This window comes from Camelus dromedarius, chromosome 11 (genome assembly GCF_036321535.1).
Source record: "Camelus dromedarius isolate mCamDro1 chromosome 11, mCamDro1.pat, whole genome shotgun sequence".
NCBI classification, from domain to species: Eukaryota; Metazoa; Chordata; class Mammalia; order Artiodactyla; family Camelidae; genus Camelus; species Camelus dromedarius.
Window position 1 is genome coordinate 57,072,853 of NC_087446.1, and position 12,628 is coordinate 57,085,480.

Genomic DNA, 12,628 nt, shown 5'->3' on the forward strand with positions numbered 1-12,628 from the left:
TTCCACAAGGGACCCTGGGAAGCCCCTCCTGCCCTCTCCCCCATCCTCCCCTTTGGCTGGGAAAGTGACTACAGCCCGAACAGTGCCAGACACCTGCCTGCCAGATGTGGCGACTCCCCATTCTTCTCTCCCCCTCCCCAAATATCTATCCTTTCCCCACCCCACTGAGCTCAGGCAGAGACAGCCCCCCCACAGGGTGATTTAGTGCTGCAGCCCCTCTTTCTCCATGCCCCCCTCCAGTCCCTCTCCCTCCCCCTGGTACCCAGGCCCCCCTTTTTTTTCCACCTCATCCTGCAAAGGCCTTCCTGGCACAGCATCCTCCCACTCCCACCCCGGGGTGCTGGCTTGTGTAAACCCCAGCTCCTGCACTGGAGAATAAATGGGTGGGACAGAGGTTGTTGGCCTGTGTTTCACCCAGGGGAGAGTACATCAGCAGGCCGAGGACACTGGCAGCCAGAGCTGATGTCATTCTCCCTGATGGGCCAGGGCGGGGGAGGCGGGGTAAGAGGTGAGCAGGGAGGGAACCAGCCCTCCAAGACTGTCTGCAGAGGAGAAGGAGGTCTGTGAGACCTTCCCAGGTAGGCAAGAGAGCTCAGAACTGTGGCTGCCGGGTGGACATCATGTCTTTATTTCTCTGGCTGGGTCTCCGGTTCTTGTGTCTGGATCTGTGTCTCAACAGGACTCAGTAGATGCCCCCATCAGCTCCTCCCCTTCAGGCTGACCCAAAACACACACTGCAAGGGAACCCTTAGTCTCTTTAGTGTTTGCCCTTCTGTGTCTCTTCACTGTCAATCTCTCTTCTCTCCCACTTCACCCCTCCTCCCCTTGTTGAACTTTTCTCCTGGTCACCTGGCCTCCCACCTCCTCCCATCCCATATCATAACAAAGTATGATCCCAGACCTCCCATCCAAAGCAGGGCCTCATTTAGAGCCACTTTTCTTTTTTTGGGGTGGGGGGTAATTAGGTTTATTTATTTATTCTTAGAGGAAGTACTGGGGATTGAACACAGGACCTCATGCATGCTAAGCATGTGCTCTACCACTTGAGCTATACTGTCTCCCCAACCCCAGCCTCTTTCTCCTTCTTGTTCCTCCTTGCAAACTGACTGTCCCCCCTCCCCCCTCCCCAGGCCAGACAAAGGGCTCTGGGGTATCAGTGAGATCAGGGGATGGTAGGACAGGATGGATGGAGAGTCCAAAGAATTAGAAGAGGTGGGAGGAGAGGGACAGGAAGATGGAAAGAGAAGCAAAATGAGATAGAAAAAGTAACAGAGACCAAGAGGACAGAGGCTGAGAGTTAGCAGAAAGGCAGCACAGCAAACTGGGAAAGTGAGAGAAACCCACACAGAGAGAGTGGCAAGGCTGAGAGCAGAGAAAAAGAGATGGAGAGATGGAGTTACGAAAGTCACTGCAAGAGAAGGCAGCTGGGGAGGGGCCAGGCAGTGGGCAGGCTGGACCCCTTGGGCTCCCTCACCCTGCTGGGCTGTAAATCTTACATGTGTGCTCTGTGTGTCTGTGTGTCTGTCTATGTGCATACACGCAGGGCACAGGCACATAGGGATCTGTGGTGGGTATAGAGATAATCCCCACAATGTTCTCATTCTCCCCGTTCTCCCAGCAGGCCCCCTCCCTGACTCCCCCCCCCCCAGTATTCCTGATGCTCCAGGGACCATTCCCAAAGTATTTCCAGGATTCCAAGGAATCCTGGCTTTTTCACTTGGAATGCAGACCTGCTGGAATGTGCAGTCAGGATCTGTAGAATCAAGAGGCCCTATCCCCTCACTGTGCGCCCCCCATGCCTGCTCACCAGCTGCTCCTGTCCATCTTCTCTTCCCCTCTCCTTGTATCCCTCCCTCCTCCACACTGACCCCTCCCCCAGCCTCTGACCCCCAGCCGCCTGGGGCCTGGGTTGGAGGGGAGACAAAGACAGGATTTATCACCAGGATAGAGAAGCAGTCCGAGACCAGGGCTGAGGGCAATGGCTGACCTCCCTGGGATGGGAGGGAGTGCTTGCCCAGATGCTGGGAGGCTGGAAGCCTGGGTTCCAATGGCTCCTGCTAACGACTTTCCCCCTCCCTTCTCCCACTCTAACCTTGCTCTCTCCTTTGTCCCTGAAGACTTAGGAAACAGAGAGGATGGCCTTGAGGTGATTGTAGGCCTCTGAAGGAAAACCTGGGAGGAGGGGAGAGATGAGATTGATGTTTTAGGGTCATTCTCTTACAGATACCAGATACCAGGGAGGATCTGGAAACCAGGCAGCAATCAGGCACCCATTGTTTCCAGGACTAGAAAGGAGTTCAGGTTTAGCACTGCAACAGCTGAGATGGAGAGGAACCTCTCTAACACAGAGGGACTTCTCCAGAACAGGTCCTGATTGCTATAAAGAGGGAGAGAAGGGTGATTATGGGTTCTGAAAAAGGAAGTACAAGAAGAACCGGAATTCCCCAAGGGTTACCAGCTCTGGCCCCTCTGAGAATGCCTTCCTCCCTGCCATCCCGACTGTCTCCTGAGAGGTATGAGGAGCAGCTGGACTCTGCCTTTACAGTAAATAGACTATTGGCCTGAAATTGTCTCTACTCAGCAGGCAGGGTGTGTGCTCAAGGAGAGGGAACGGTATGATCCAGGAGTTTCCGAGAAAGCAGACATATATCTTCTGGTGGACAGCTCCTGCGGCTTCCCTGGCTGCTCTCGGAGGCCCACTGGCCCCTCCAGAATCTCAGTGTGTCAGAGGCCTCCACCAACCCAGCTCTGAAGCTCTTGTGTCCCTGCTGGCTCCTGGCACCCAACATCCTGCTTCCTGCCTTTACCCTCCTGTCCCAGGAAAAGGCTCCTACCTAGAGTTACCTCCAAGTGAAAAGAGGATGGAGGGAGGACAAACCAAGGCATCTGGGAGCTTCCAGTCTCCAAGTCTCTCACCACAATCCCACCAAGCTATTCCCACCCAGGGCCTGGTGAGGGGGACCTTCTTGGGGTTTCTTTTGAAACTCTTCTGCAAACTGAAACAACCCCCTCAAATCCCGATGGAAAGCCAAAAATTGGAAATTTCAGTGTGAAGGTTTCATGGGTTGAGAGAAGAGACTGGGAGAGGACAAAAGAATTGGGGAGGTTTGCACAGCATAAGAAAAAAACAGGAAAAGAGAGAAGTGAGCATCTCGTTTTTCCTCACTCCCCCTTCCCCCAATTGAGAAGGCAGATTTACAGCCTAGGTTTGGGGAGGGGGTGAGCATAAGGAAGACAGATCTGCAGTTCTGCCCTCTGAGTGTCTGGGTACTTAGCTTTAACTCCCCCATTAGCATCAATCCCCATCTTGCTGCCCATCCGTCTTCTGACATCAGCTCCTTCCCCTCTCTGTAGCCCAGGCTTTCTGACCCTAAGTGGCTCTTAAAGGGCCAGTCTAGACCTTTCTCTCCCTCCTTTCTCCACTCCAGGCAGCACAGTCTGGTGTGTATGTGTGCACCAGTACAAACATGCACATGCACGAACGAACACTGTGGCCAACCTTGCTGAGGCCACAGTGGATGGAAAGCACAGTGTGTGTGTGTGTGTGTGTGTGTGTGTGTGTGTGTGTGTGTGTGTGTGTGTTTGTGTGTGTAGGGAGGCGGTGGCTCTTCCCCAGCTCTCTCTGTTCTCTTTAGATCCCCCTATATCATGGACACCCACCCCTCTTGTTCACTATCTTCCCAAGCCCAGAGCAAGCTCCTGGGCTGGGCTGTACAGACATGGCTCCTGGAGTTGAGGGCTGAAGTCATGTGGATCCACAGGACAGATCCTCTCTCCCTCCCTCATTTCTTGGAGGCCTAGGGCAAGGGGTATCATGAACTACTAGCTGTATTTAATTCTCAGCCAGCAGTAGGGGTAGACAGGTTGGGGGCTGAGACTCCTAGGAGATGCCCTGAGCCCCACATTCCTAGCCTCCTTTCCCAGGGACCCAGGCTGTGGTCTGTGGGGGGTGGGAGATTTCAAATCTTCCTCTCCCTGTGAGGGAGGTGACAAGCCAGAGAGGCCTGCCTTTGAATTTCCTGGCTCCTCTCCCTTATTCCTCAGCAACTGATTTTAGGAGGGCAGAGGGGAAACTGGCCTCTCCCCCATTTCTCTCCATCTTCTGCAGAAATGCAGTAACTGCACTCCAGGGGCTGTAAGAATGCCAGGATCATTGGAAAGTCCCTCCCCCATCTGCCTTCAATCCTTTCTGCTGCAAAGCTGCAGTCCTTGGAGGGGCTCTCTAGGATAGTCAGACCCCCTTCCTGATATCTGAAACCCATTCCCCACCTCCCTCAATGCTCCCTTCTCTGGCTCAGGATGAGAGGGAATTGGTGGGTGGGGGCCTTGGGAAAGTGGCCACGCTAAAAATAGGAGCCCCCAGCTGCCCCCCCATAGCCCCTTATTTATCACCTTCGAAACCTCACTCTCAAAGAAGCATAAATATTCCTAATTCCTGAAGGCCAGCCCTGAACTCATAAATTTAACTGGGGAGGTGGGCAAGGGGGAGGAGTGAGATGTAGGGAAGGGGAGCCTATTGCAGACTTGAGGAAGCAGAACATCTACTGGGGTAGGTGTCTGACTTGCCCCCAGGCAGACGCCCAGGGGTCTTCACTGAGAGGAGGAGCAGGAGTTGTGGCTCTCAGTAGTTCCTCTGGAGATGAGCCTTTTCTCACCCCCAATAAAAACCAACCTCAGTTCTGTCTTCTCCATTAGTTCTCTATTTTTCTCCCTCCCTCTTTTCCTGCTATTCCCTCCAGTTCTTTCCTGCCCCTCTCTCTCCTCTCTGTTGCGCTTTCCTCTACGTCTTTGCTCCTGCAAGTCTCTCCCTTTTCAGAGCCATTGTCTGAAGAGGAAATTTTCGTTTCATTCAGTCTGGGTAGAGAGGGTTGGAAAGAAAAGTCTCTGTCAGTGCCCAGATCTCCGCGCTTCTGCCCATTTGCCCCCTCAAACGAGCCCTTTCTTTTCAGTCTCTCCCTTCTTCTCCTCACACCCCTCTTTCCCTCAGTCTTCTTTTCTCCTCAGGTTAGATTTTTCTCTGTCTCCCCCTCAGTTTCCCCTTCGCTCTTCAGCTCAGGATCCTCTCTCCCTCTCCAATCTCCTTTTCTCTCCCTGCCCTACCCTACCCCATCCGTCAGATTCCTCTGTTCTTATTTACCCCTTCTGGCCCCCTTGTATGCTTCAGTTCCCACCACCACCACACCCCATTTTCCCCTCCCGGTGGATGAAAGAGAAGGGAGGAGAGGGCTTGAGGAACAGGTAGAGCGAGTGCAGTTCCTTGAGGGGAGGGGGAGCAAGGGGTAAAAAAGTAGGGGAGAGGGAGACGGATGCGGTGCAGGGGGAGGGGCATCCTCACTCCCCAGCTGCGCCCCCCTCTCCCCGCCGCCCCCGAGCCATAAATCAGGGTCAAGGCGGTTTGGCCAATGGCAGAGTGACTCGTAAATCGGCCTGTCAAGCTCAGCCAATGAGAGGCGGCGTTAAATCAAGTCCTGTCAGCGCTTGGCCAATGAAAGGCCCTGGGCTGACCATAAATCTGCCTGTAAGCGACAGCGATAGAGAGAGAGCGTGCGGACGAGCTAGAGCCGCCAGGGCGGGGGACCGGGGAGGGCGCGCGGGGAGCGCGGGCGGGGGGCAGAAGGGAGAGAACGAGCTCAGGAGGAAAAAGGCGATAACGGAGGTACAAGCGACGAAGACAGCCTACAGGAGAGACGGACAGATGGAGAGAGACAAAGAGGAGCCTTGAGAGATAGCGTCAGAAAGTCAGCGATAGAGCTGGGGCTCGGGAGAGAAACTGACAGAGATAAAGAGAAAAGAGAGACAGACACCGACACGCTCGGGAGGGCCCCCGTGATGCGCTTCCCCAAGACAAACGCATACACTTCCCCGAGACACGCGTGAGCTCGGCACCACGAGAGACCGCGTGCGCGGGCACACAGTCGCCAGGCACACTCGCAAGAGGGAGAAAGCCTGAGAGAGAATTGCCTCTTTTCCCTCACTCAGAGGCTATCGAGACTGCGGGGAGGGAGGGGCGGGCGGGGGGCTGAGATAGGTGCGTGGACTGTGAAGGGTGAGAGAGGATGTGGTTGCTTATTTGCTAAGATCTGTCCCCTCTGATCTCAGACTCCAGGGTTTCCTCCTGTGTCCTCTGAGTCATGTTTCCCAGTGACTGATAATCGGGAAGTCCCTCCTGAGGTCTAACCTCAATCCCTATTGCTGCTCCTTTCTACTTGCCAAAGCTTTTGAACTGCCTTCAAGGAATATGAAAAGTGAAGCCTTTTACAACCCTTCAGAGAACTCTCAACTTTCAGAATCTTAGAAGGTCTGAGCAAGAAGGATTTTTAGGAATCATCTGGTCACTTGATTCTACTTGCAGAAAGGCTGTGGTCCTGTAATACTTAGACATGTGAACTGGTACTAAAATTAGACTCTTGGCCCTCAGATCACAATCATACCACTTACTAGCCCTTTGGCTTTGGACAAATTGCTTACCCAATTTGTGCTTCAATTTTTTTCATTTGTAGGAAAGAGATTATAATAGATACGGTAAATTTTGTGAGGATTACACAAAACAATATGTTTACAGGATTTAGGATAGCATTGAGCTCATGCTAAAAGTGCACCCCACCTCTGTTTTTGTACAGATGGGAAAACCTGAGGCCCAGAATGGTCCAGGGTCCTGCCCAAATTCACAGAACTAATCAGAGAGGCCTTGACTGAAGCCCTGGTCTCTACACTCCCAGACTGATGTTCTTTATTGGTCCTCCTCTTCACCCCACCTGTCTGAGCCCCTGGCTCCATCACCTGACCTTGACTCAGTACAGGCTGTTGTGGTTTTTGTGGGAGGAGGACACTCAGAAGCACACATTCTGCATTAGGAGGCAGGATTCCCAGGCCCTGAAATGTGAGGGTATCAATCTGTTCACCCCAACTAGAGTTCTTTCTCCCTTCATCTTAATCTCTTTGGACTGCACTTTGTTCTCTCAAACCATGGACTTGGGGGCTGGGAGGGGACAGCATGCACCCAGAGCAGCGTCACCATCAACAGGACTCTCAGCATTCTGTTCCCAGTGCCCATCTTGCTCCCCCCACCCCAGCCAAGTAGACAACAAATGTCTTGTGAATAATAAGTGTCTTATTCTTCACTTTTCTTCCTAAGCTTTAGGGATGAGGGAGGGATGCAGATCCCTGGGTCTCTACCCATGCTGGCCAGGAGAGGGGTGGTATCTCTGGACTCTCAGCCTTGCTGACACCTTTCGTCCTCAACAGGGAAGCCAGAAAGGAAGCACAGAGAACTAGCGTCACCTGGTGGCCACAGGTGTTTTAAATTCGCGCTTGTGCATGCACAGGCACATGCACGCACAGGCACACGCATACGGGAAACAGGATGTCGGTCATGCTGAAGGAAGGGAATGGTATGATCTCCCCTCAGCCTGGCCCCTGAGCCTCTTAACTAGAGTCTCTGTTCTGCTTTCATAACCCAGGATGACAAGGGCAAGTCTAGGGGAAGCGAGAGACCAGAGCCCAGGTGAATTAGCTCCAATCAGCTTGCTCCTGCTAGGCAGCTAGAGTCCTGCGTAGAACATCTGCTATTGCCTCAGTGAAGCTCAGTTCCATCTCACAGAGCAAGGAGTCCTCTTCCATGACCATTCTCTTAAGATAGGGCCAGGGCCGGTGGGTGGGGTGGGGGTGGGGGTGCATTCACTGGAGTGGCCATCAAAGCTGGATTACAAAACTTTTTGCGCTGGAGAAACTTGTTCGTGGAGATTGGGAATCCTGGCAGCAGTGGTTAGAGGCAGGGGCCATTTCTAGGTAGTTAAACAGAAAGTTGGGCTAATCCTCTTAAATCAGCTCACATTTTTATACCTGGAAACTCCTCAGCTGATGACCATGTCCCAGGCCGCCTGCTTCCTGCCCCTGCTCTAACCTAGGTCCTCCAAATCTTTAACTATTAAGTTCCAGCAGCAAACCAATGCTGGCCTATTTCCTTCTTCCCCACAAATCACACCTGAGCATGAAAAGGACGGGATTCATTTATTAATAATTAATAATGCACCTGGTGCAGCCTAGGGTTTAAATGTCGAGCAAGGGATGGAGGGGCCTGGTTTGGGGGTTGGGGAGAGGTTGTCTATGAAAATTCCCACAAGTCTTACTTTCGTCTATTTCCATACCAGTCGGTTCCTTTAGTTCTGGAGGAGACAGTCCCAGATTCTGGTGACTGGGGATACGGTTCTAGTAGAACCTACGGAAACTCTGGGGCCCTTGTTTTAGGAGGGAGCTATAGGCCTGGCGGAACTGGCGGTTCATGGCTGCATAGAGCACAGGGTTGATGCAACCATTGAGCCAGGTGAGGTTGGCAGCAAGCATGTGGACAACCCGGGGAGCCCGGACCCTGGCATCCAGGATGTTGAGCAGCAGGAAAGGGATGTAGCTTAGGGCAAAGCAGAGGAACACAGCAAAACACATCCGTGTCACCTTCCCAAACTCTGACGGAGAGTCCTGAGCTCTCTGGGCTCCTTTGGTTGGCCTGGCCTTGGCAGGCGCTGCCGGAGGGATTGTCTCTGCCATCTGCTTAGCTGCCTTGCTGTTGCTCTGGTCCCCCACTTCTGATGAGTCTCCTTCCAGGGTCTGGGAGGTGGTGGCAGCACTAGCTGGCTCAGACGAAATCCTCTCGCTGGGCTCTCCTGATGCCAACCCGCTGTCCAGCTCCTGAAATCGACCAGGCACGGCCTCGTCTGTCCCAGCTACATGGTTGGAGCGGATGCTCGCCTGGCGCAGCTTGTACTGATCCAGCGCCTGCGCTGCTCGCTTCACCTGGCGGTGGATGAGGCAATAGAAGATGCCGACACTGCTGAGCCCAACCACAAAGTAGATGCCCATGAGGATGGTGGTGTAGGGCCGGCCACGTATGCGATCAAAGCTACAGGTGCAGACTACAGGCACCAAGATATAGACAGGCCAGAGGGGAGCAAAGCTGGCCACACCCACCACCCAGGTGCTCACCAGTGCCAGCACTATGCCCTTGGCACTGAAAACCTGGGGAAAGAGCTTTGGGTGGGCAATAAGGAGGTAGCGTCCCAGGGCGATGAGGCAGAGGGTGAGGATGGAGACGGAGTTGGATGTGAAAAGGAGGAGCCCAAAGATCCTGCAGAAGGTGGCACCGGTGCGCCAGTGCAGGTGGAGGTAGGTGTCCACAGAGAAGGGCTGGAGAAGGGTGCAGTAGAGCAGATCGGCCACTGTGAGGTTGGCGATGAGCAGGTTGAAGCGTGTGCGGAGCTTGGGCTGGATTACCAAGGCCAGGAGGGTGAGCACATTGCCCACAGTGCCCGTCACAGCCACCACCACTCCCCAGGTAACTGCCACGTAACGATAGCCCAGCACGGACTCATGGTAGCAGGAGAAGTTGGCATCAGAAGTGTTCCACATGACGGAGGCTAGAAGGGGTGGGGGATAGAAGAGGAAGAGGGAGTCAGAACCTAACCTTGAACGGGAACTGCTCCGGGAGTTCACTAGCCTCGGGAGCCTTTCCCAGGCCTCTTCATCACAGGATCCCTAACCCCTTCCTTCCCCATTCTCAAAGATTTTCCCAAATTTTTATCTAACTCTTAGTTTCTGTCTACTCCATACTCCAGGCCTTCTCAATATCCATCCAGATCCTCTCAGTAATACCAGCACCCTCTGTCCTTTCTAATTCCTTCCTTGTCCCTTAAGACCACCCAGGAGTTCCCTCTCCTCTGTAGTCAGGATGCTGCCCTGACTCTGCCCCGCTCTGCCACACACACATCCAGGCCTCAGTTTTTTCTGTTTTTACCACCTGGGAGATGAGGAGTCAGGGAATGTAAAAGTACACCCACCACAAAAGTAGTCACCCAAGTCTCCCAGTCTTCAAATCTCTCTCCAGAAGTCCACCGCGCCCAAGAGCAGTTCTTTCCGGTGGGCAGCCAGGCTTCAGACAAGGAGGTGCTCTGCTCTCATGTCTCCTATTATATTGGACAGAAATAATACGAAACTCCCCAGTTACTCAACCTCAGCTACTTCCTCCCTTGCCTCTGTTCTATTTATCTAGATTTTAGCTAGCGAAATCTGGGCTTCCCTGTTGAAATTTCCCTACTACTTACCTCAGACGTGGCTCACTCCTTCCTTTCTCCTTCCTGAAACCCAAGCTCTGTTTCCTTCCTCTATTTGCCTGGCAGAACACCTATAAGATCATGGTCGAGAATTGTAGGGACACAGAGACAGAGAACATCAGAATATCTGGGCCACTTCTTAAGGGGCCAAAGGACGAGACCAAGTTCCAGGTGTGACTCTAGGCACCCCAGAAGCCTTGCGTTTGTTTTGGGAGAACCCTGCCTTCTGTCTGTCCAGAACTTGGAGATGGTTCACATCTGAGAAGAGGAATCAGATGAAGAAAGGTGGGAAATGAAACAGCTAGGATTCTGACTTTCCGTCCCCACAGGGAATCAGGCTCCCGTTTAATCATTGATTTGTTCATCCATTCACTCACCAAAAATAAGAATTGAGTGCCTAGTATGTGTCAGACTCTGAGCTAGACCCTGGGGATACAAGAAGGTATGGTATGTGGGCTTGTGCACAGTCTAGTAGAGGAGACAGATAGGCAAATACATAAATGCCTAATTGGTTCTCCAAACCAGGGGTGGGCAAATCTTGGCCTTTGGGTCAGATCTGCCTCACCCTCTGTCATTGTATGGGCCGTGAGCCAAGAATGTTTTCCTTCATTTAAAAATGGTTACATTTTGTTTATTAAAATTTTTTTCATATGTTTATTTTAATTTATTATTATTTTTTCCCTTAAGGGAGGCACTGGGGATTCAGCCCAGGACCTTGTGCACGCCAAGCACATGCTCTGCCACTGAGCTGTACCCACACCTTAAATGGTCGTGTAAGTACCTACATGATACCCTCAATTTTGCCTCTTGGTCAGTACAACCTAAAATACTTACTATCTGGCCCTTTAAGAACAAGTTTGCTGACTCTTGCTGTAGAGTATATCGGAGTATGTAGGGAGAAGGAGCGAACTGCCTACAAGGGGGTCAGGAAAGGGTTCACAGAGATACCTGAACTGGATTTTGAATGATGAACAGGAGTTTTTGGAGGAGACACGTAGAAGGACACGTGGGACAAAGGGAACAAGACCCATAGAGGTGATGGGGAGATTAACACTCAGCTAGCTGTGAGTAAGGAGTGAAAGCATGCAGGCCAGAAGGGAGAGAGCAGTAAAGAGGCACTAGTTCAGACAAGGGGTGGGCAGGGCCTGAGTCAGGGCCAGGAGCGGCTTCATGAGCACCTGAGCCTGTAATTGCACAGGGCCTCGCACTAAGAAGGGTCTTGTGCTTGGTTTAATACTAGGCTGTCAGCCCTGAGATCCTTTTTGAACATAGGGCCCTGCTTTTTCATTTTGTGCTGGGCCCCACAGATGATGTAGCCGGCTCTGGTTAGGGCAGTAGTTGTGGGAACAGAGAACAACGATCAGGATGCATAGGTCGTTAAGAGTTCAAATAGGAGTGATTTAATGACTTACTGGATGAAGGGTTAGGAGAAGGGGAGACTAGACTGATGCCATTTTCCAGGTAGATGGCAGTTCTCTTAATCAATGAGATGGGGGGGGAGGATATAGCTCAGTGGTCGAGTGTGTGCCTAGTATGCATGAGGTCAGGGGTTCAATCCCCAGTACCGCCATTTAAAAAAATAAATAAATAGACCTAATTATCTCCCCACTCCAAAAAATAATTTTAAAAAATTTAGAGATCAGAAATGTGGGATGCAGAGCAGGCTTAGGGAATGGGTAAATCACAACTCAGTTTTACACCAGGTTTGAGGTGCCAGTGGGACATGCTAATATCTCAGCCCCTTTAACCCCAATTTCTTCCAGCCCCCCTCTCTCTTCCCACATGTGACCCTAGTTTCTGCTTTTCTCTGTCTACTCTCCTATCCGGCCACTCCAGTCTCTCAGACTTCTAGATCTGCAGTCTCTGCTTTTTTTTTTAGCTAAATCGACCTGGGTTAAAAAAAGGGGGAAACAAAACAAAAAACCACACACACACACACACACACACACACACACACACACACACACACACACAAAACCCCTAAACTGCTTGTTGGCTTCATTTCTGAACCTACAGCAAACTCCCACCCCCAACTTCATCACTGACTAACCCAGGAGGCCCATATTCCCCCCTCCTTCCTCTTTAACAGTCCTCATTCCACCTTCCCTCCCCCTTTCTTCTGCAAGACTGGGAAGTGGGTAGAGAGGTGGAAGTGAGCAATGAAGATGCAATTCAGGAAGACCCCACATAGCTGGGTTCTGGTCTGGCCTTTTTTGTTTGACCTTCAGCAGGGCTAGAGGGAAGGGGTCACAGAATCACTGGCTGCTCTTGGGAGTGTGTGGTTGAATGGAATTCTGGAGATAAAGAGAAGACCCCTTGCCCTCACATGATCTGCAAAGCAGTATGCAGAGTGTGCTCTACTGTTCCGCAGACCATTTAGGGAACCAGATAAGAAGGCATTCTAGTATATCTGTAAATGGCACGGTCCCAGCTCTTTGGTCTTGGATCTCTGAAGTCTCAATGAACTTTTAAGAGACTCAAACTTTTGTAGATGGGAAAACTGAGCTTCTGAGAGGATAAGGACT

The 12,628-nt window shown here is 52.0% G+C and overlaps 1 protein-coding gene across 1 annotated transcript; it reads right to left on the minus strand.

Annotated features, from left to right (window-relative positions):
* Positions 1-7,991: 7,991 nt before the first annotated feature.
* GPR84 (G protein-coupled receptor 84) lies at positions 7,992-9,951 on the minus strand. Its single transcript, XM_010994091.3, has 2 exons — positions 9,831-9,951; positions 7,992-9,410 (listed from the first exon to the last, which is right to left on the minus strand). The coding sequence occupies exon 2, from the start codon at positions 9,400-9,402 to the stop codon at positions 8,209-8,211; it is 1,194 nt and encodes a 397-aa protein (XP_010992393.1). The 5' UTR covers positions 9,403-9,410; positions 9,831-9,951; the 3' UTR covers positions 7,992-8,208.
* Between the last annotated feature and the right edge of the window lie 2,677 nt (positions 9,952-12,628).